Raw genomic sequence first — 21,750 nt, 5'->3', positions numbered from 1 at the left:
TGAGAGTTGAGATTTATTATGGGTTTATGAAAAATGTATCATTGTAGATTTATCCTACCATCCTAAGAAGATCCATAGGGTTGTCATCATCATCATTCTTGTGTCTGTGTAAGCCTACCTCTACTTGACCCATAGGAAAGGTAGAAACATACCTAGAGAGCCATCTAGGATTAGGGAACTGTATAGGAATACACACATGCTTAGAATACTGCACATCGATGTTCATGCATTCCTTAATTTAGCTAGTTCCTTTAGGGATATGGCCCATATGAATGCTGAGGAGCAATGGCCATGTTCTTGCATGTTATTGGTCATAATACAAAGAATGGTCTTATGGATTGAATGTGAGGTCTGGTGAGATGGTCAGCCGATATTCAACCAAGTACTATATGTGATTTGTTGTATTCATGACATGTATGATGGTAAGCTAGCCCCAGATTCATCCGCAAATATTCCAACCATCATTGGACCCCATACTTCAAGGTATAGTTACTGATCTATCGATTTCCTTTATTAATTCCTTTGTTAGATGATTGGTTATGATAACCTATTGCCCCATTTTTCTGACTACATCCTTGGTATTGGACTACCAGATGGGACACATGTGGAGGCTATAGTGATTACAAATATCATTGCTCAATTTCATGTAGGAAATTAAGGTCGCACCCAAGATGTCATTGGCAGTCATCAATCCCAACTTAAGATTGACCGATGTCAGTGCTGGATGGGGGGCTCTGCAAATGATTTCCATGTTCTAAAACATGCACTATGTCTCCCATACCCGAGGCTCTTTGTCCTTCTATGTAGCAAATACCTACAGGCTCCAATATTCTTGCACATTTGTGTGTACCCTAAAGCATCTTATTTATTGATTGCAAGGAAGATTTTCCTAGTGGATGCTGGGTAAACACACCAATGCCTGGCTTTATTTCCCTGTATTGTTTCCACCCACTACCACCTGAATGAGCATAAGTGACGTCCACCCAAGGATAGGAAGGAATTGTTCAACCTTTGGCATCACCACTTCTTAAAAAGGTAAATGGCCCTTCAAGATGCTAAGAAACCACTTCAAGATTTTGGCAAATCATCCATTCTTCCCCTATCACACTCAAGTATGTTCATGCTTGCGCGTTATATTCCATATAATTTCCTTCGTGTTGTGACACCCGATGACTGTTTCTTCAATCTATCTGATGATGTTGTATTGGTAGATGGAGGACTTAGCGAATGAGAGTAGTCCGTACATGCATCCCTAAGATGATGGGATGAATTGATTATTCTTAGTCAGATTTCTGTGATTGATGTACTAATCCTCACGATACTTATAATTTGCAATGACGCATGTATTATTTCAGGGCTATGACTTGGTGTTTGGAAGACTGTGTTTTCTATGTTCCTAAATGTTATTCATGGTATATTCCTTTTCTCCATGAATTGCATGCATGATGTTATAGGTTACCCAGGTCATGGATGGTTCGAATCCTATGGGTTGCCCGTTCCATTCTAATCAATAACGTTGAAAAATTTCCTGGCAAAGGTGTGGTTATTCATGGTATATTCTCTTCCTCCATGAATTGCATGCATGATGTTATAGCCTTATAGGTTACCCATGTCATGGATGGTTCGAATCGCAAGGGTTGTCCCATCCATTCCAACCAACAATGGTAAAAGGGTTCCTTGGCAAAGGCGTGGGGAAAGGGTCTTGAAGTAGGTGGCGGAGCGAAGCTTGCGCAGTTTTCCTTCGAGTAGCTCATTGTCATTTGAGGAAAAGCTCAATGGAAAGGCAACCCGGACACGATCATTAAAAACAAAACCTGAAAAATGTTGTCAATGTTGTGAATGAGCATTCTAAGACATCACATGGGCGGAGAACTATCTCAGATGGATGCCATGTTCTTATAGGGACATCAAGATTTCTAGGTCGCAGAGTGGGGCAAGGTGGGAAGATGAGAACAAAATTGTCATAATTGAACTAGAGATGGGTATGACTACCATATCTATTTACTACCATCTACAGGTTTATATATTCATATAGTATTTACCTGTTTGAATTCAGGTACACCGAAAGATGAAAGACCGCATCAAGCCAATCAAAAACTTTGATGTCTTTTGAACCATATGCAACAATGACCAAGTTGATGGGGAGTTTTCCATGCCGATCTTCAGCCAGTTTGTGGACCAACCAGGGAGTGTGTCAAAGTGCTGGCACAGGCCCCACGAGATACACCATTGAGAGATACCCACTGAACTGAAACTTCTACTGGGGAAGATCTCCGAGATTGAGGGTTACAATGACAACACGAAGGAGATGGTATTTGATGAGATGGCAATGCATGAGGCATCTAGAAGGACATGGATGAGCAAAGCTTTGACTTTGGCCACCAAATGGATGAAAAACTTTGCAGAGACCAGACAAGATCGCACGCTCTATTTGGGGTTGTACTTATATATGTCATCTTGATACTTCTTGTGCGGTTTTCTTGTTAAACACTGAGCTGAGGTTTAACCACATATTCGATGCCCCTTATGGAATGTTCTATTGCAATGATAAATATTCTCATGCAACAGGCTAGTATTGCAAAAAGAAAGCATGCAGCTCATCAGTCATTGGTTTACCTGAGCCAAATTTTGTCCAAGCTACCCAACAGTAATAACCAAAGGGATTGTAAAAATTCACCACAGGTTGGTCAAACTGGAAGTAGAAATTCATCCAGGTGGGGCTACAAACGACGCAAGCTACACATGAACAGTTCAGCCTTGCCATATTAACAGGCTGATGATCGGGCTCAGTTGAGACCATATAGCCTCATGTAAAGCCCTATAAATATAACTCTAGCTTGAAAATTCACTTGGATAAAGAATGGCAAAAAAAGAGGAACAATGCTTTGAGGCCCAGCCATGTAATCAAAAACATTGATCCAGCCAACAAAGTAGTAAATGCATGATCACCATAAAACCAGACTACTAAGCTCACAATAACCTTTATGGATGAATCATCTGCAGCCCAATTAAATACAGGCAAAACCAACATCAGGACATCAAATTGGAGGACAAATGGCAAAGGCTTAATGAGCGATAAAACAGAGTACAGAATCACAAATTTGACGGTGCAACATTCTATCAATAATTGAAACAGAGTTTTTCAAACGTGAAAACTGAGGAAAAAGAGTAAACCACGTGAATAACAAGCTGGAAGTTCCGAAGATCTAAAAATCCCAAAAGAATTCATATGTTATCTATGGAGGAATGTTCCAATAAAGATTCTCTAGTTCTGGCAAGCACCTTGAAATTTCAAGCCTGCAAATGATAAGAAAGACATCACGTTAATGCAAAAGCATCTTGCAGTGCATGCTTCAGATTGAAAGTACCAAGTAGTAGCAAAACATGAATAAGAAATGTCAATCAAATAAAATCAAATTAAAAGCTCTCAAAACTATATGGATGCACAGATGAACAAGTGCAAGTACTAATAGAATTGAATTCTCAAGCTTAATCTGAAAGATTCAAGAGGAAGGTGAAAAATAAGATAGGGAGATGGCACCTTGTTGGCGATGTTGTTGGACAGCCAGTCAAGCCCCTCATACAAACCTTCACCAGATGTAGCACAGGTGCTCTGAATGTACCTGAGATCAATAGTAGTTCTCGTCAATCTCATTATCTAGCACATCTCTAAGGTAGTAACTTATAAAATGCACACAAATGGACCAACATGCATGTTTTTTTTTTTGTGTGTGTGTGTGTGTGTGTGTGTGTGTGTGAGAGAGAGAGAGAGAGAGCAACAAGATGCAATAATTTGTGTTCAAAAAAGAAGTAAAAGAAATCCTTAAGTTTCTAGGTCAGAATGTAACTCATCTAATGGAGTGAAGTTTGGGCATGACAAGCGACAAATGGACACTAATGTAAAAAGGATGATAAAAGGAGGATGGTGGTTGGTTAAAGGTAGAGGGAGAGATTTCAACCCTGTGAATTGCACATCGAATTAAAATTTAAACATATAACACAAAGGCCTTCTTCCTTGATCTTTTTCAAAATTCAAAACATGCAAAGACACTAAAGTTAAGACTTGCATAAAGCTAGATTTCAATGTATATTAGATGATGTATCATTAACTATCATTAACATACTCCTTACTAGGACTTCAACCAAATGATCAAGCACATTCCTAATCTGAAGACCACTCACAAAAAAATCAATATCTATAAATTATTCCCTATACTGAAAAGTAAGTGCTTTACCAGTGTCGCTGACGCAGGGAATGCAGGCCAAGCTTATCTGTTATTTCAGCAGCATTCATTGCATTTGGCAGATCTTGTTTGTTTGCAAAGACAAGCAAGACAGCATCCCGTAATTCATCCTGCATATCAACATAAGTGAAGTCAATCACAGAAATTCAAATCAGTCTTGGACAAAAGGTGAACCAGTAACATCTTTAATTGTCAATAGGCAAAAAAGAAACGATACAGGCGGCTGACATACCTTTCATGTTTTGTAGATCTTTTAAAAAATCATCTGTACATTATATTGGTGCAACTTGCAAAACCATGCAAGTATACCTAGTAAAATTTTCGACATAAACTTCTGATTTTATGCATGTGACTTTACCTATGCACATCAACTTTCAGGAGTCTATAAATAATTATATTTGGGCATTTTCTGTGCCCACTATGGATCAATTTATGATTCAGTTTCCCATGCCATTACAACATCATTAACTTCATGTATCAGTAGTTAAACACATTATATATTAATAAAAGTGAAATGTTCATAATTGAAGTCCTTGAATAATAAAAAAAATGTTTTGCAGTTGCATTACAGTAGAGTATATTAATTCAAGTAAAACCACAAATTTCTGATATTATCTTGTTTAAAAATTGGCGACAAGATTATCGTCTTTAACCATTTATTTTAAGTTACCAAGGAAAGCCTAAGAAACACTGATTACTCATCACCATACAATTTACTCAAACAGCTTCATTTAATTAACCAAGGGTTGTCAACAGATACAACACATAAATCTGTCTGATGTCCATAACAGGATAGCCTGTAAGATAAATCTGACACATCAAGTTGTATCATAATCACCTTTACTCACTTTTTCTTTTTCAACTACTTGAGTTCCTCTTCCATTTATTTCAGCTTAGGATAAAAACACTGTCGCATCCATTTATGACCGATTTGATCAAGTGTAATCACAATAATCTCTACTCACCCAGAAAATTCAATTAATTAAACATGAATCTTTGAACTAGACACATAAAACAATTACAAGAAACAGAGAGATTGCCTTTTGTTATAAAATATACGAAATATTTTGCCTAGAAATATTTAACATGCTGCAACATCATTTATGGTCGTGATAGTTAACTTTCTTTAGGTGCTGATGTTAAATTCTAAAGCACACACAACATACTTACCTGTGCATGTCTATATTTATGTTAGTGTACAAGAATATAGCCCTGTTGGGTTTTTGGGTACCATGAAGTGTTTTCACAATAAAATAGGTTACCTCATTGAGCATCCTGTGAAGCTCATCTCTTGCCTCAACAACACGATCTCTGTCATTGCTGTCGACAACAAAAATAAGGCCCTGTGTGTTCTGGAAGTAATGCCTCCACAAAGGTCTGATCTGTTTTCCATAATATCCACATCGGCATAACATCAGTCAGATATTAATAGAATAACTGATATTCATCCAACCATCATCATGATAATGAAATATCCAGAGAAACAATCAACTAACATTTACAGTAGATCAATCATATTAACAAATGATGATAGCTTCTTCTTACTTTCCATGATACCAATGGGATACTATTGGACATATATTGTGAAACACATGAAATAACTAATGCCAGAAAGTTCCCCTATGTAATGGTACACATGAAACAATTACACTGAAAACAGAATATTTAGGAAAAGTCATAATTTTTTTATCACCTATTTGAATATTTATTGCTAACCATGCTACAAAAGTCATAAAAACAATGCTCATACTGCAATACCTTGTCCTGACCACCAACATCCCACACAGTGAAGCTAATATTCTTGTATTCCACAGTCTCCACATTAAATCCTGCATTAAAGGCCAAGACAATAATTGTTAGTAACATGTATTTTATAAGCATATACAGTTGAATTTACAGCTTATAACAATAAATATCAAGAGAGCAAAAGCTTATGACAACAAGTACAGAAATACCCACCCTTGCCCCACCCCCCACCCTCCCACTTCAGTATATGACCACATTCTTAAGCCACACTGCACCTCACAAAGCTACAGCAACATGAGCATCCCCAATTATTTTCATGTTTTCCTTACAGAGAGCTATACCAAAACAATTTTGAGAACAATCCAAGTAGAATTACATAGTTTGGATGCCAGACTGAGAAACTAAAAATGTGTTTTTGGGGCTAGCAAATCAAACATTGAAAATATGGAATTAAAAAGAAAATCAAGGCTATCTGTCCAGTCCCATTCGACTGCTTGGCACATCCTCTATAGGAAAAAGGACAGCAATTTGAAGATCTGGTTCCTGATCAGTGCAAACTAAAGCTTAGAGGGGAAATAAAAGATTTAAGGATACAAAAATCAGATTTATACAAGACAGTTCCAATCCACTATTTAAATCCTGCAGCAGTAAAAGAAATAATGAAGAAGATGAGGTATGAAGGAGAGCTGCAGGGGTGGATGGGGGATGAGAAGTGAAAACAGAATGGTCAAACCCGGCCTCTTTCATTTCCTTCACTTTCAAAGAGTCAACAAAACATCACCTTATTACACCAAGGGTAAGTGGCAAAAAGATTTTTCAAAAAGATGTTGATGTAATAGCAAATAATAGGCCTACAAAATAGGATTCCAAAGCCCTTCTTGAAGATCCAAGCAAAGACACTTCTCCAAGACTAAAGGTCCAACCTTTTAAGCAAACTGGACCATAGCCCAGTGGTCGTACCCTCCTCCATATGGGAGGAAGTTCAAGGTTCAAATCCTTGTGGTACCGCTTCCAAAAAATTCAAGTAATTGCAATTGGTGGTGCTTCCACAATTTATTCTGAAAATGAAAAAGTAGGATAAAGGGCCAATCTCTTGGTTGCACCAGAGATCATCTCTAAACAAATGATTTACCCATATCCCATAAAGCAATGCCACTAAAAGAGATGAATTTACACACCAGATGACCCAAACCTAGGAAAAAGATTTACCATCGCTCACAAGGTTCTGAGACAAACATTGAACTATCACATTGTTTGATGCATGGAAGCTATATATAACCAATACTTGGAAATTATTGTTCACAATGCAAAGTTGGGACTTAAAGGTAACCCCATTGCCAACTTGCTTCTCATGTTTCTCATCGCCGCAAGAAAAAGCTTTCAAGGTCATCTAAATCATGCATCAGTTTTAAAATTTAAACATATATGCGAGCCCAACTAATATAATGAACATTTAGTATATAGTTATCAGGAGTAAGCCTCCACATGCTCCCTAATGGGAACACCAAGATCACCATAAAAGTGACTTATAACCTTACATGGTGACCCTTCTGTAGACCAATTCCTATTTGTTAAAATAAATACTCATGCACAATTTCAAAATATTGTATTTGAGACATAACAGCCTCAAAATTCATTGAAGTTTGTTTTAGTCTGATCTCCATATGTTCCCTATACTAAATCTAATATCTTTGCTTGACAAAATAATACCAGGACAAGTTTTTTCAAGAAATCCAAGAACATGATAAAAAGGTGCTTAAACAAAAGTTCAATCATCAGAAAACTAGAAAATTGCAGAGTTCCCTAGAACCTAAGTTTAGCAAATCCTCTAAAGTGGAAGGCTCACTAATAAACACAACTTAGAGCTCATCCAAATAAGCATCATCAGAGAAGTGTGGTCACAATTCAAACATAAAAGGAGACAGTGAATGTGCTTAAAACCTGTCATTTAATCAATAACCAACGTTGGAATGATCATAAGGGACCATTTACCGTCAACAAACTAATAAAATCTTAAGCCTATATTTTTTTCCTCACACTTTGCATAATGAAAACTCCCAAGGAAGGTTATCAAGGTTAAAAGAACAATTAAGCAATGTCAAAAAGGAGAAATTTTACACTAAGAGATAGAATTCTCACCAATAGTGGGGATGGTGGTGACGATCTCTCCAAGCTTGAGCTTGTAGAGTATGGTGGTCTTACCAGCGGCATCAAGCCCCACCATCAAGATCCTCATCTCCTTCTTCGCAAAGAGGCGGCTGAAGAGCTTCGTGAAGGTAAGCCCCATCTTTCTTCTTCAGCTGTTAAACACATGACGGTATACATGATTTTAATGTCAACCATCCCAGTGAATTAAAACTGGAGCGGAAAAAACTGGATCTAAGGTGCACGGATCTAAAACTCAACAACAGGAACCAACGATCTGCCACACAAGTAGACTATTACGAATCACAGATCGGCAAAAATGCCAGGTAAAACCAAGATCTGAAACGGAGAAGAGGAGGCAATTTGGAGGAAAAAGCTTAGTAGTAACGAGATCCACACAATAACATATTTAATCATAAAAAGGAAAGAGATGTAAAAAACAGCGGTCGATCCAATGCCTTCACCTTCGAAACAAAGGACAGATCCAATATCAACAACAACAAGGAGGAGAATCAAATCATCCAAGATGTAAACGATCTAAGGTCTTCGCCTTCAACAACGAGAAAGATCTATAAAATTCAAGGATCCAATATCAACAATCAAAGATCTATAAAACAAATTCAACGTGAATCCAAAATCCGTGGTGAAGCGATTCAAATATCTGAGACAAAGTAATGGATCGAGCAACGATCTTTGAGCTGGAGATCGAGATAGGGAGGAGGAAACATCGGCATTACCAGGAGATCGATCTCTGGAAGCTTTGGATGGGGGACGAGGAGAACCGGAGTCTCCTCTTCTTCTTCTGCTCGAGAGAAAGAGAGACGGAGAGGAAGACGAATTGGGGGGAATTGGAAAGTGGGGGCGACGCGGTTATATAGAAGGGAGTGGGAGAATAGGAGGGGAAAGGCATCCTCCCACCGTCGTTGAAGTCGCCACGCGCACATGCTAGCCAGCCAATGTCACGTGACTTACAGGAAGGAGAAATATGGACGCGGTCATCTATTTGGTGGACCCAAAGAGAGTTGCAGGGAAGCTTCCCGTGGTTGGTCTGACAGCTATACATAGACCCCACTGACGGACGTACTCAAGATGTTTCTTTATTTATGTTTTACAAAAATTCTGTCATAGATTTCATCCATCTAGATGAGTTCCGGGCCATGTCCAAATCTGATAATATAAATTAAATTTGGATTTATCACAATAAAAAAATCCGAACTCGGATGCAATCATGATTAAATTCAAGTTTTGTAAGATTTTACTAAGCATATAATTTTAGTGAATCAACTAGTTAAGAATTAATATTTTTTATAATTAAAAACATAACAATAGTCTTCCGCCCGCACATAAACCATGCAATATATGGGGCATTGTTTTTTCTGTCTATTTTTAAATTATAAAATTAAAATATAATAAATTGTAATAAATAGAAGACTTTAATATCTATATTTCTATTCTACATGAAGCAATACATTTGTATTAACCAACGTTTTAATATAGATATCATTAATGCTGGCGTCTACATAATAAATAAAAATTTCTGCACAAATTAAGCATCCATTTTATTTATATATATAAACTTATATATAATATATATAAATAAAAGTTTGTGATAGATTATGGGGAGAAAGAAGTATGATATAGGAAGTAAATGTTGATTTTGCCAAAAATGATTCATTTTTGAAAACCAATTTAAATTTCTATTGATGTTATTTTGTTGACATTAATTGAAATCTAAGTGTTAGCTATGACTTGGAAATTGAAATAGCCATGGATGAGAATTATAAAGAGCATGCATGAGAAAATGCATAAATCCAACGGTGGTGAAAAGGAATTAATGCAAGTCATGTAACCAATCTTTTTTATATTTTTAAATAAATACGTACATACATACACACACATATATATAGTGTGTGTATATTCGGGTTATCGATCTTTTAGATTTGAATATAGCTACATTTGTCAGATAAAAAATCAGATCCTAAAAGGAGAACCTAGTTTTGATACAATAAAGTTATTGAAATCTTTTGGATCCATTCCTCATTATTGTACACCAAATTTGTTAGATAATTGAGTTTTGGGATTTCATTTACACCCATAACTAAAACACGGTAGCACCCAAAGAAAAAACTTAAAAAGAGCTGAGGTATACTAATATTTTGGTTGAAAGCAAGATATAGAAAAATACATCTCTGTAGTAAAACCTAGATAAATAAATAGTTTAAATCATTGATTTTAATATTAGTAATTAAAATTTTACTTAAGATCGGAAAAAAGGAAAAATTTAAATGTGTCGATATCATATATATTGTAACACAAACTACATCTATCCACCAATTAGATTATAATAGCTTTCTCTATAATGGAGAAGGTCAGTAGTGCCATAGTTGGCAGCCACGAACTCTTGCCAACAGTCATTAGAGGGTGGATGGATTAGGCCTAGTATCCTTTTTGTGTACTTAGAAATAGTGCAATACATAGGGAGCATTGGATCTAATGTATACCTCTTTAATCACTATGGCTAACCCCCAAACCACTTTGCATAGAATTGGACACGATGCAACCTAATCAGAACATTTAAATGATACCATATGATGTGGTGAATATTTGTCAACCAGACCTCGGGGTAAACCAAAGTTCCTGACCTTGATATTGTTCAAAGTACTTTATCTTGATTCTAGCTGAAGTGCCATTCTAGCTTGATCAAGCAATAAGAAAGTGCCACGTGTCTCATTAAAGACTATTTGAAGGCAGTTAATCCCTATCAAGAATGTAGCCACAATCTCGGTGATGGTTATGCCAACTCGTCCATAATTGTATAATTAAAAAGATTATCGCCGACATGGAGAGCTGTTACCATGTAGTTATTGCACATCTTGGGGAACTATTATCATGCAGTTATTGCATGCTCTATTAATCTCAATAATGGACACCAACCCCATCCTTTATATAAGGAGAACTAGAGGATCCTCGAGTAAGTTATTTTGACGACTCTATTCTCTCTCTCTAGAAATTCCCTCTTGCACTATTTTCTTAGAATTTGATTGATTTGAGCATTGGAGGGTCCTCCGTCAAAAAATTCTAGCAAGCGGACTTTATTTTGAGGTTGGTTTGGCATCTTGGGAGACCGGTTAGCCGCATCACCAACATCTCTTTTATTCGTTAACATTGGATATTCCAGCTCAGAGTATAGCCGACCTCACCTTTACCACGGGTTCCTACCAACCTCAACATTCACCTCAGAATCTAGTGGTACGAGGTCCTTCAATGATGAAATATCTGAAAAAGATAAAAAAGATATCTCTTCGACTTTTTCAAAATTTGATATCCAACAAATCCTCAGATTGGAGAATATCAAAGCATATCTATTTTTCAAGTTAGCAACTTTAGATTGTATCGATCTAAAGAAGACATCCTATTTTGAAGTACCGGAAAAAACAAGCATTGAAGAATATGCATACTGATTTGAAATTGAATTGGATGGACCCTCTTATTGAATATTTTAAATATGGGAGGTTGCATGATGATCGAAGTGAAGTCGATGATTCGAAGAATCATGCATGATGATCGAAGTGAAGCTTTGAACCAAGTCCACACCATGGTTCCCCCAACCTGTTCCTTCTTCACATTCCTCTTTCTTCACTGTTCACAATAATGTTAATGGGATGAGGCTGGGGACGGATGACAATGAAATCAGGTCTTCAATATTTAAAACCTACGGCCTTCACCTCAAGATTCATGGTTGATGATGGCGTTCTGTGGTCTAGCACAGCAAAGGCTTCCACAAAACTTTCTCTCCATCTCTCACATCCATCCCTAGAAGCATATTGGGTTTTTCGTGATTTTTCCTGGCCAAAAAGAAGGGTGGTTTTGAGCTACATGAGTCAAGCTCGAGCTAGCTCAAAATTAAATAAGTCAAGCTTGACCATGCAGCTTAACTCGAAATTGAGCTATGCCTCCCTCGGTCATGTTTGAAGGATGTTGTGGGCAATCTAGTGAAATAGAATAATCAAAGCATGAAACCTGATTTTTTTTTTTGATAAATCATCATGAATATATAGATTACATGCAAATTGAGGCCACAGAAGCACACAAATCGCTAAGAATTACTAGTTTTAGCCACTTCTTCCATTTGTCTATCTAGAGCTCTACGTATTAAGAGGATGCTCTGCCAAAAAAAATAAAAATAAAAAGCTTGTTTCACCAGTTCTCTTTTGCTCTCACACTCAATCTTATAAATAAGAAAAAGATCCTAGCCTGCATCTCTCTCTCTCTCTCTCTCTTCTCTCTATGTATAGTGAGTGGGATCTTAGGATATCTAGGAAATAAGGATTAGGATATGTTATCCATGCTTATCCATAAGTAATATCGATAATTTCAGTCTGATACTTCCAAGGAATCCTAGTTCCTAATCTTAGCACCCTTCCTAGAGACCAAAGTCTGAGAAACCGCCTAGGTTTGGGAGGGAAGTAAACACAAGACTCTTCAATGTATATTCACATGAATGAGAAGGGAAACCACACACATGGAGCATATAAAGATAAGATAAATATACTCTCTTTCAAGATGAAGGGATTTCATCCTACTCTCTGATTAGTATTAAATAGTTTCTAATCAGATCAAAGGGTAAAATTTCCATGTTCTTCCTCTCATATGCATTGCACATGTGAAGATATTGTTAGCGTTAATCCTCCTGGTAGTTTTATAATCAATAACATTGGAGTGGTTTGGACTGTTAACATGCACAAATCCACTCGATTCATGCATCTAAGAACCTCTGTTAGGATTTTCTTGCACAATTAACAACAAAACAGAGATTAAGGGCTCAAATTCAGCTCTTCTCACTCGTATGAAGATACCAGTTAAGAAAACCATAACAAGACTTTTGGAACCAAGGTAAGAAGTGAGTAGGCTAGAAAGAATCTTGATCCTACAAGCCAAAATTTATTTGGACACAACATTTGCTTTCACCAGAGTAGCCAGTCAAAATAGTGGTATTCCACCTTCCTGTGATATTGGGTTACTAAAGTTCTACCAAAGGATACGTAGGCAATTCTGATACAAAGTATTGAATACAAAGTGCCCTGGGGCCCTACACTGGTACCAAAAATATGTACAATGCCATGCGTCATGTCTACTTTGGTGCCTTAACACGGCCAAAAATGACATTTCCAATTACACAATTCAGAAACCCCTCTGTGTACAAGGGAACAGGAAAAAATTACGCCCCTCAATCCATCATGGACCAGATCAAATGTTTGCACCGAAGACCACATAATAGAGAAGAACTGAATTTTGTTCCACATTTGATCACATACCAATTGCTTCCGACCAGAGTGGATCACAGTTGCTTCAGATTAGATGATCACAATGAATTATTTCTAAATATCCCTGAACTCAATTCCACCCTCAACATCGCTCAACATGTGATGCTTCTCTTCCAAGTAGTAATCACAGAGTTCCAAGAGCTGGTCAGCAAGCAGGGGAATGCCAGGGTTTCGACCATCATTGTACTTATGGGCATTATAAGTGATCTGCCAAACATCATGCCTGAAGTCTTCTCGGCTCTTATACCATGTTTCTTACCTTCTCTCTGATCATGGAAAGGTCCATCGGGCGCTTTATGATGTCAAGGTAGTCAGGGGCTTCTTTCTTTGTCACAGGTTTAAGGAAAAGATATGATATTTCGATATTTTCCCTCAAGCTATCGAGTATGCTCTCCAATATGTTGGACAACTCAACCTGTGAAAGAATCCATCCATCATACAGAAGATTCCATAAAAAGCCTGGAAACAAATGAAGAGAATTATAACACTAAACATCAATCATAGCACCAATGAAGGGGCAGCATTATGAATCCTTATTCAGCAAGTGCTAGTGCTTCTGCAAGCTTTTCCAAACCTTTTCTCACAACAAATAAGAGAAACAAATGCATAATCATAAATTAAGAGTCCAATATACAAGCCAAGACTATAGGGATTGTAAACCCAATTTTCAGTGAAATTGTTTGATAGAAACAAGAAGAAAATGTACATACTATTTTTCAGGAAATTATAGATCAGACGAAGATAAGCACTTGAGCTTTTCTTTTTTTGGCTAGATAAGCACTAAAGCTTTTTTTTTACTTAATTAATTCACATGAATGGTTGCAACCACTATGTTAACCTCAAGATCAGATTCTGATGATAAGCACACACATAAAAGGAACTGATTTTCAGATGAAGTGGCATGAGTGCACTTGTTCTTTTGAGGGTTTTAGCAGATCGTAAGGTTTTAGGAGATCATTAAAAATCATACTTGATGGATCATTAACGTATTTTTTCATCGAAAAATATCACATTTTTAAATAATTATCTAAAATTAACAAGATGGAGGATGTGACTGACTACTGACTTTACCTTGGAAGCTTATGTCCAAACTCAAGAACGACTTGCTAATGAGTGTATCAAGAGATTCAAGACCTAGGCTTTCAAGTTGGTCATTCATTCAGAAGAAACCACTGAATTCTTCCTCCAAACCTTCCCTAGTATACTAGATAATATATCTTAAGTAAAAAGTATCTGACTTACAAATTTTGGAGTGAAATCTTTTTAAGTCAAAAAATGGTTCATGCTGTTGCATGATATTTGTTTTGCAAGTCAATTTCAATTATTCAGAGTTCAGATGCTAATAAAAAAACATTGCTTCTTTGTAACTCAATAGGTTCTACCATCCTAAATCTGTGAATTCTTAAATGGGCGGGATTCTAAAATGGGCCAATCAATCTATTTACCAATGTAGCCAAGTTATAGATGACTACATGAGCAAATTAATCAAAGTGAAATTGAATAGATCAAAGCTACTTCGAATTGCATGGAAATATAGAACATTGTATGTCTGGGTAGTCACTTAAACCTGTAAATTAATGTAAAACCTTGTCAGATATAATACTATACCCAGATTTAGGAACTTGATTAAAACCAGAGTAAATTAGTAAAGTATTACTACTGCTACTACCACTACAGGTTAACTTTTTTCTTTTTGTGCTTTCGGTCGTATGTAGTGTCTGTGAATTGCTAGCAGATTCCACAAAAGCATGCAAATGTTTATTGAAAGCAATTCTAGTTAAGCCGGCACGGGTTAGGCAGAAGAGGCCCTTTAAATGACACTGCAATCAAGAATGTGATAACTAGTAATTTGGATCCATTTAATCGTAGTGTTACCTCTCCTCCTCTACGGCGCTTTGTTAATGGTGTGTATTCTGTCTGTCCTGCATCAGCCAGAGACTGCCTCTTTGCAGCTCGATCCCTTTCAGGTATCCTTCTGTCGTTTCTGTATGGCCTATGATCCAGTTAAGTATTCATCTCTGAAATCAGGTTTTTTCTTTTTCTTCTTCTTCTTCTTTGCCTTTTCCTCCCTCCTGAATGATTCTTCATACCTTCTAGCCTCAAACAATCTTTGATGCTCTTCTTGCATCCTTCTTTCCTCCTGCAGCATCCTCCTAGTTTTCTCTTCTGCTATCCTCTCCTTGCTTCTCCTTTTCTCTTCCTCATCCCATAATCTCCTGTCATAGATGGGATTTGTTTTGCTTGTCTCTTCAGGGAACTGCCGGCTCTCCTGCTTTTTCTGTTTCTCAAAACTTGATAATTCAGTAATTTTCTTTATTTTTCTGAAATCATGATCCATTCCAGTGTCGATGGCAGAATTAACTTGCTCCACATTAGTATTAACTTTAGGCTGTTTGATGATAATTTTATTGCGTGGTTGTTCTCTCTCTGGGTCAACAGGAGGATGTATAACAACAGAGGGTTTCTGAATTTCATGCTGAACATCATCAGACTTCATCTTATTAGATATTATTATTTTATTGATCTTTCCTGTCGATTTATTCTCTGCCTCTGGATCTACAATCTGTTTATCAGGAGCATGAATCCCTGACAAGTTTTTCTCACAAGGCTTGTCAGCTGGACCACATTTAAACTTCACTGGAAGAATCTTTTTCTGCAAATTCAGTCCTACCTTTTCAACACTTTCTGTTACATCTGCCTCTGCCACTTTTGCAAACATCTTAGGCACCAATTTCTTGCTCGGAGTTTTCACTTGAAGCTGAGTTGCAGCATCAGGAAGATTGGATTTACCTGAGACACTTTCTAGTTCTGAAGTTTCCGCATCTTCTCCATATTTAGGGCAGTTCTTGTTGGTCCTCATGTGTCCAAGCTGGTCAATCACAACATCTTTAGTCACTACGAAGAAAGGACAATCCATTTCCAAATGCAAACTCGCATACAATATATTACCCACCTGACCACAGGCTCCACAGACAAAACTTTCTCTCACTGGCTTATCACTCTGTTTCTTTTCCTTGAAAACCTGATTAGCACAAAGAGAAGGTTGAAATATTATGGAGACAATTTTATACACAACTGAAAACTGCACCAAGTGGTAATCCATAACTATAAAAAAGTTACTTGATCATTGCTCTGACCAATTATTCAAAATGTAAAGAATTAGTGCAATCGTACTTTAGATTAAAAAATTGGCTATCATTAGGTGAACTTCTACAATGTATTTAGTATGTAGGATCCAAAACACGAATAAATGATTAGTGAGCCCTATATTAGATAAAGGCATATCTTTGCTGGAATATAACTGAAAATGGCTATTCCTTTCAATACTGTCACTGAAGCTAATAAACTTAAGCCTTTGTCATTGCTCTTACCTTTCTGGTTATGTTATTCTGTGAGGACTATAGTGCTGGTTTTGTATGATATGTATATTGCTTGAAGATTATCAACACGCTAGCCCTCTATACCATCAATGCCACCATGTATCTTTTTCTGCAGCCTGAACCATTTCATATCATTTCAACTTCCGATATATTTTCAGTGCTCTTGTTTTCGTGCTCTGCTCTTTTATGAGGCAAGCTCTGAAATGGCCCGGCTTCCCTTATGAGATTAGCCCAAACCAACCACCATTATGTCGATCCCAAGCAGAATTGAGCGCCCAGACCATTTGCTTCCCTATGTACAGGACGACACCGAATGGTACAGGCCTATGTCCTGCTTCCTGTTTTAATGCTTGTCCATCCGCATTCCATTGGAATAGCTTGAAGCTTCTTCCTATTCCTATTTTGGTCCTTTAAGGTCAGAGTAGAAGTTATAGTAATTATCATTTCGCATTGGATTAAAACTACAAATTGAACTAGTCCATAGTGCACAAGCTTGATATAGAACCACAAATATACGACCCTCCCAAAATACTGGAAAATAGTATACATCCATGAGTTGTCAGCATAGTTATAAGAATTTTTGTAGTTTTATCTTATATTTTTCAGCTTTGTTTTTACTATGTAAACATAGTTACGTACCACAAATCTGTACCATGAATTATTTGACAACTAATGTTGTTAAAGGCATGCCTAAGGCGCCTTCACTTGAGCGCTGAAAATGTGCACCTTTTCTGTGCCTTGCAGAAAAGCCCAGGCACAAATTCCAGCCATTCATTATAATAATGCAATTGAGATTTTGGGGCTTAAGTAACCAGAAGAGAGAGGGGTAAAAACCTATCACCAAAATGAGATAGAGGGGGACAGATCTAGGGTCCTGAGCAGGGCAACAAGCATTCTTCTTCCATTTGATAAGTACCTCATTCTTCCTCCTCTTAATCAATTTTTCCCCTAGGGGATCTTAATTACCACTGCTTAGCTTTCAGTTCGCCTCTAACCATCAAATTAAATGTGAATAACTATCCTCCTCTCTTTGAAATAAGGGGTGCTTCTGGTTCTATGCATGCCTCAAAAAATTGTCTTCTTCATATTACCACTTCTTTAGAGTCAATAATTTTCTGAGGAACTATTGAACTCAATCTTTTGCTGCCATTAAAACTGTTGGGGTCTATCACCTAGAAGTAATCAAATTGGATCAATGATTGATCACTAGGTTCCATCGTAAACCTAATTGGTTACTTCCAATTACATAAATTAATAGTTCAAAACACACTCAAAGGCAAGACATTCCCATTGATAATAGGAACTTCTGTCCTAGAAACAATGGTATCTCCAGTTATTGCCCCTCGGATTCTTCACTTTCTTCTCTCCTTTTTTCTGGGGATATGGACTGGCTTTTGTCCAACAGAAACTGGGGATGGAACGGGCCTCTTAGGTTTTCCTAATGTTTGCTACTTCTTAATTAGGTTGACATGTTTTCTATTGGAAATATGAATTATAACGCTTTTTATATTTTTACTTCTATCATTAAATTGATAATTCCTTGGTAAATATGTCAGTATCATTAACAATGCGTTAGTACCATACATGTATGTTTATGTAGAGGATTTTACATCCTATGGATTTTAATTTGATGTTGGGGGTTGAAAATGCAAATGTAAACCAATTTTGTGATTAAAGGCCAAAAATGGTAATGTATAAAAAAAGTTATATATTTTGGAGGCCCCTTGCTTGTGCATCAAATTATCCCAAAATCCATAGAATATCCTATCACTAGAACTAACATGAATGGGAGGTTCTAATCATAAGCAAGATGTCTCCAGAGCACATCTATATTTATATGTAGACAGTAGACATTTTAGGCCTTGTAGAATATACAAAAATTTGGGCCTTGTAGAATATATTTTAGGGGAATTTACTTTCCCATCCCTCTAAAGACTCCACTGTAACAAAAAGTCCTTGTTAATTAAATCTAAAACAACCGGTCCAGAAACTTTCCAAACTGTAATTCCCGGTCCCTGAGCCCCTTTTATTTTGAAATAAGATACCGAAAATGCCCCTTCCCTCATGATCTCCCATCCTTCCGAAGAAGAAAAATTTCAGAGACTTTCCGAACTGTAATCTCCGAGCCGCGGCTGCTGCCGACCGCGGCCTGCCCCCTCCCGCGGCCACCGCCGGCCCGGCTCGCCTCCTCCCAAGCCCCCTCCCGCGGCCGCGCCGCCGGGAATGCCTCCGCCCCCGCCCCCATGGTGGGAAGGTGCCGAAGAAGAGGAAGAAGGGCGCCGTCCCGCATCCTGCGGCTGTCGCCGGCCACGGCCCACCCTCCTCCAGCGTCCGCCGTGGCCCAGCCCCTTTCCGGCGCCGCCGGCCTCGCAGAAAGAGAAGAAAGAAGAAGAAGGGAAGAAGAGAAGAAAAAAAAGAAAAAGAAAAGAAAAAGTTTGAACTGGGGTCGACTCCTGCTCTGCTGGGGTCGACTCGTGAGAATCTTGGGTCGACTCGCTCACTTCTACAACAATTTTCTAAGAACACTTAACTGTGTGCACAGTCCTGTTAACTGTGTTCGCAGACAACTTAACTGTGTGCCGCCAGCTCGCGGAAGGAGAAAAAAGAAGAAAGAAGAAGAAGGGAAGAAGAGAAGAAAAAAAGAAAAAAAAAGAAAAAAAGGAAAAAATAAAAATAAAGTTAAATAAGCTTGGAATAATTAAATAAGTTTGGAATACACTTAATCTAACATGACACACATTTAAATAAGCTTGGAACATATTTAAATCATCCCGGAACACACTTATTCTACCCCAGAACACAGTTATTTCGACTGTGCACACAATTAAGTGTTATTAGAAAATTATTGTAGACTTATGCTGAGCTGGGGTCAAGCTGGGGTCGACCCCTGAAGAGCTGGGGTCGACCCCTAAAGATATGGAGTCGACCCCTGAAATCAGGCAGAAAAACAGCTCTCTGGAAAGCCTGAGAGAGTCGACTCCAGATGAGCAGGGGTCGACTCGTGCTATTAAGGGGTCGACTCCACGTGAGCAGGGGTCGACCCCAGGTCTATGAACACAGTTAAGTTGTATGTGAACACAGTTAACTTGTCTAGGAACACAGTTAAGTTGTCTGTGAACACAGTTAACTTGTCTAGGAACACAGTTGTTTAGGAACACAGTTAAGTTGTTTGGGAACACAGTTAACTTGTCTGGGAACACCAGTTAAGTTGTCTAGGAACACAGTTAATTTGTCTAGGAACACAGTTAACTTGTCTAGGAACACAGTTGTTTAGGAACACAGTTAACTTGTCTAGGAACACAGTTAACTTGTCTAGGAACACAGTTGTCTAAGAACACAGTTAAGTTGTCTGTGAACACAGTTAAGTTGTTTAGGAACATAGTTATCTAAGAATACAGTTAACTTGTCTAGGAACACAGTTAAGTTGTCTGTGAACACAGTTAACTTGTCTAGGAACACAGTTGTTTAGGAACACAGTTAAGTTGTTTGGGAACACAGTTAACTTGTCTGGGAACACAGTTAAGTTGTCTAGGAACACAGTTAATTTGTCTAGGAACACAGTTAACTTGTCTAGGAACACAGTTGTTTAGGAACACAGTTAAATTTTTGGGAACACAGTTAACTTGTCTAGGAACACAGTTAACTTGTCTAGGAACACAGTCGTCTAGGAACACAGTTAAGTTGTCTGTGAACACAGTTAAGTTGTTTAGGAACACAGTTATCTAAGAATACAGTTAACTTGTCTAGGAACACAGTTAAGTTGTCTTGTGAACACAGTTAACTTGTCTAGGAACACAGTTGTTTAGGAACACAGTTAAGTTGTTTGGGAACACAGTTAACTTGTTTGGGAACACAGTTAAGTTGTCTAGAAACACAGTTAATTTATCTAGGAACACAGTTAACTTATCTAGGAACACAGTTGTTTAGGAACACAGTTAAATTGTTTGGGAACACAGTTAACTTGTCTAGGAACACAGTTAACTTGTCTAGGAACACAGTTGTCTAGGAACACAGTTAAGTTGTCTGTGAACACAGTTAACTTGTCTAGGAACACAGTTGTCTTGGAACACAGTTAAGTTGTTTGGGAACACAGTTAACTTATCTAGGAACACAGTTAATTTGTCTAGGAACACAGTTAACTTGTCTAGGAACACAGTTAATTTGTCTAGAACACAGTTGTCTAGGAACACAGTTAACTTGTCTAGGAACACAGTTGTCTTGGAACACAGTTAAGTTGTTTGGGAACACAGTTAACTTGTCTAGGAACACAGTTGTCTAGGTACATAGGTAAGTTATCTAGGAACATAGTTAACTTGTTTGTGAACACAGTTAACTTGTCTAGGAACACAGTTAAGTTGTCTGTGAACACAGTTAACTTGTCTAGGAACACAGTTGTTTAGGAACACAGTTAAGTTGTTTGGGAACACAGTTAACTTGTCTGGGAACACAGTTAAGTTGTCTAGGAACACAGTTAATTTGTCTAGGAACACAGTTAAACTTGTCTAGGAACACAGTTGTTTAGGAAACACAGTTAAATTTTTGGGAACACAGTTAACTTGTCTAGGAACACAGTTAACTTGTCTAGGAACACAGTCGTCTAGGAACACAGTTAAGTTGTCTGTGAACACAGTTAAGTTGTTTAGGAACACAGTTATCTAAGAATACAGTTAACTTGTCTAGGAACACAGTTAAGTTGTCTGTGAACACAGTTAACTTGTCTAGGAACACAGTTGTTTAGGAACACAGTTAAGTTGGTTTGGGAACACAGTTAACTTTGTTTGGGAACACAGTTAAGTTGTCTAGAAACACAGTTAATTTATCTAGGAACACAGTTAACTTATCTAGGAACACAGTTGTTTTAGGAACACAGTTAAATTGTTTGGGAACACAGTTAACTTGTCTAGGAACACA

General features: G+C 37.6%; 2 protein-coding genes across 3 annotated transcripts; both read right to left on the bottom strand.

Moving 5' to 3' along the window:
* Nucleotides 1-2,965: 2,965 nt before the first annotated feature.
* LOC120108967 (ADP-ribosylation factor 2) lies at nucleotides 2,966-8,976 on the bottom strand. 2 transcript variants are annotated; one of them, XM_039122698.1, is made up of 8 exons: nucleotides 8,873-8,976; nucleotides 8,600-8,704; nucleotides 8,130-8,290; nucleotides 6,003-6,073; nucleotides 5,507-5,626; nucleotides 4,236-4,354; nucleotides 3,542-3,623; nucleotides 2,966-3,297 (listed from the first exon to the last, which is right to left on the bottom strand). In XM_039122698.1, the coding sequence occupies exons 3-8, from the start codon at nucleotides 8,275-8,277 to the stop codon at nucleotides 3,292-3,294; spliced, it is 546 nt and encodes a 181-aa protein (XP_038978626.1). In that variant the 5' UTR covers nucleotides 8,278-8,290; nucleotides 8,600-8,704; nucleotides 8,873-8,976; the 3' UTR covers nucleotides 2,966-3,291. The 2 variants fall into 2 exon arrangements, with proteins under 2 accessions (XP_038978626.1, XP_038978625.1); XM_039122697.1 differs by lacking the exon at nucleotides 8,600-8,704.
* A 4,083-nt stretch (nucleotides 8,977-13,059) lies between these two features.
* Nucleotides 13,060-16,562, bottom strand: LOC120108968 (transcription initiation factor TFIID subunit 1-like). Its single transcript, XM_039122699.1, has 3 exons — nucleotides 16,413-16,562; nucleotides 15,335-16,328; nucleotides 13,060-13,874 (listed from the first exon to the last, which is right to left on the bottom strand). Exons 1-2 carry the CDS (start codon nucleotides 16,560-16,562, stop codon nucleotides 15,453-15,455), a joined length of 1,026 nt encoding a protein of 341 aa, XP_038978627.1. The 3' UTR covers nucleotides 13,060-13,874; nucleotides 15,335-15,452.
* Nucleotides 16,563-21,750: the final 5,188 nt, after the last annotated feature.

Source organism: Phoenix dactylifera, unplaced genomic scaffold, assembly GCF_009389715.1.
Source record: "Phoenix dactylifera cultivar Barhee BC4 unplaced genomic scaffold, palm_55x_up_171113_PBpolish2nd_filt_p 001683F, whole genome shotgun sequence".
Taxonomy (NCBI): domain Eukaryota; kingdom Viridiplantae; phylum Streptophyta; class Magnoliopsida; order Arecales; family Arecaceae; genus Phoenix; species Phoenix dactylifera.
The sequence above is the reverse complement of the archived record's forward strand: the minus strand, read 5'-3'. Positions and strand labels throughout refer to the sequence as shown.

What these genes read in the sequence shown, in the direction of transcription:
- LOC120108967 (XM_039122698.1), bottom strand. Translation starts at nt 8,277, where the DNA reads ATGGGGCTTACCTTCACGAAGCTCTTCAGCCGCCTCTTTGCGAAGAAG. An exon ending in TTCACAGGATGCTCAATGAG is followed by an intron (nt 4,355 to 5,506) that starts GTAACCTATTTT and finishes GTTGATATGCAG; the next exon opens with GATGAATTACGGGATGCTGT. An exon ending in TCCCTGCGTCAGCGACACTG is followed by an intron (nt 3,624 to 4,235) that starts GTAAAGCACTTA and finishes TATTGATCTCAG; the next exon opens with GTACATTCAGAGCACCTGTG.
- LOC120108968 (XM_039122699.1), bottom strand. Translation starts at nt 16,562, where the DNA reads ATGGATTACCACTTGGTGCAGTTTTCAGTTGTGTATAAAATTGTCTCC. An exon ending in TCTGTGGAGCCTGTGGTCAG is followed by an intron (nt 16,329 to 16,412) that starts GTGGGTAATATA and finishes GTGATTGACCAG; the next exon opens with CTTGGACACATGAGGACCAA.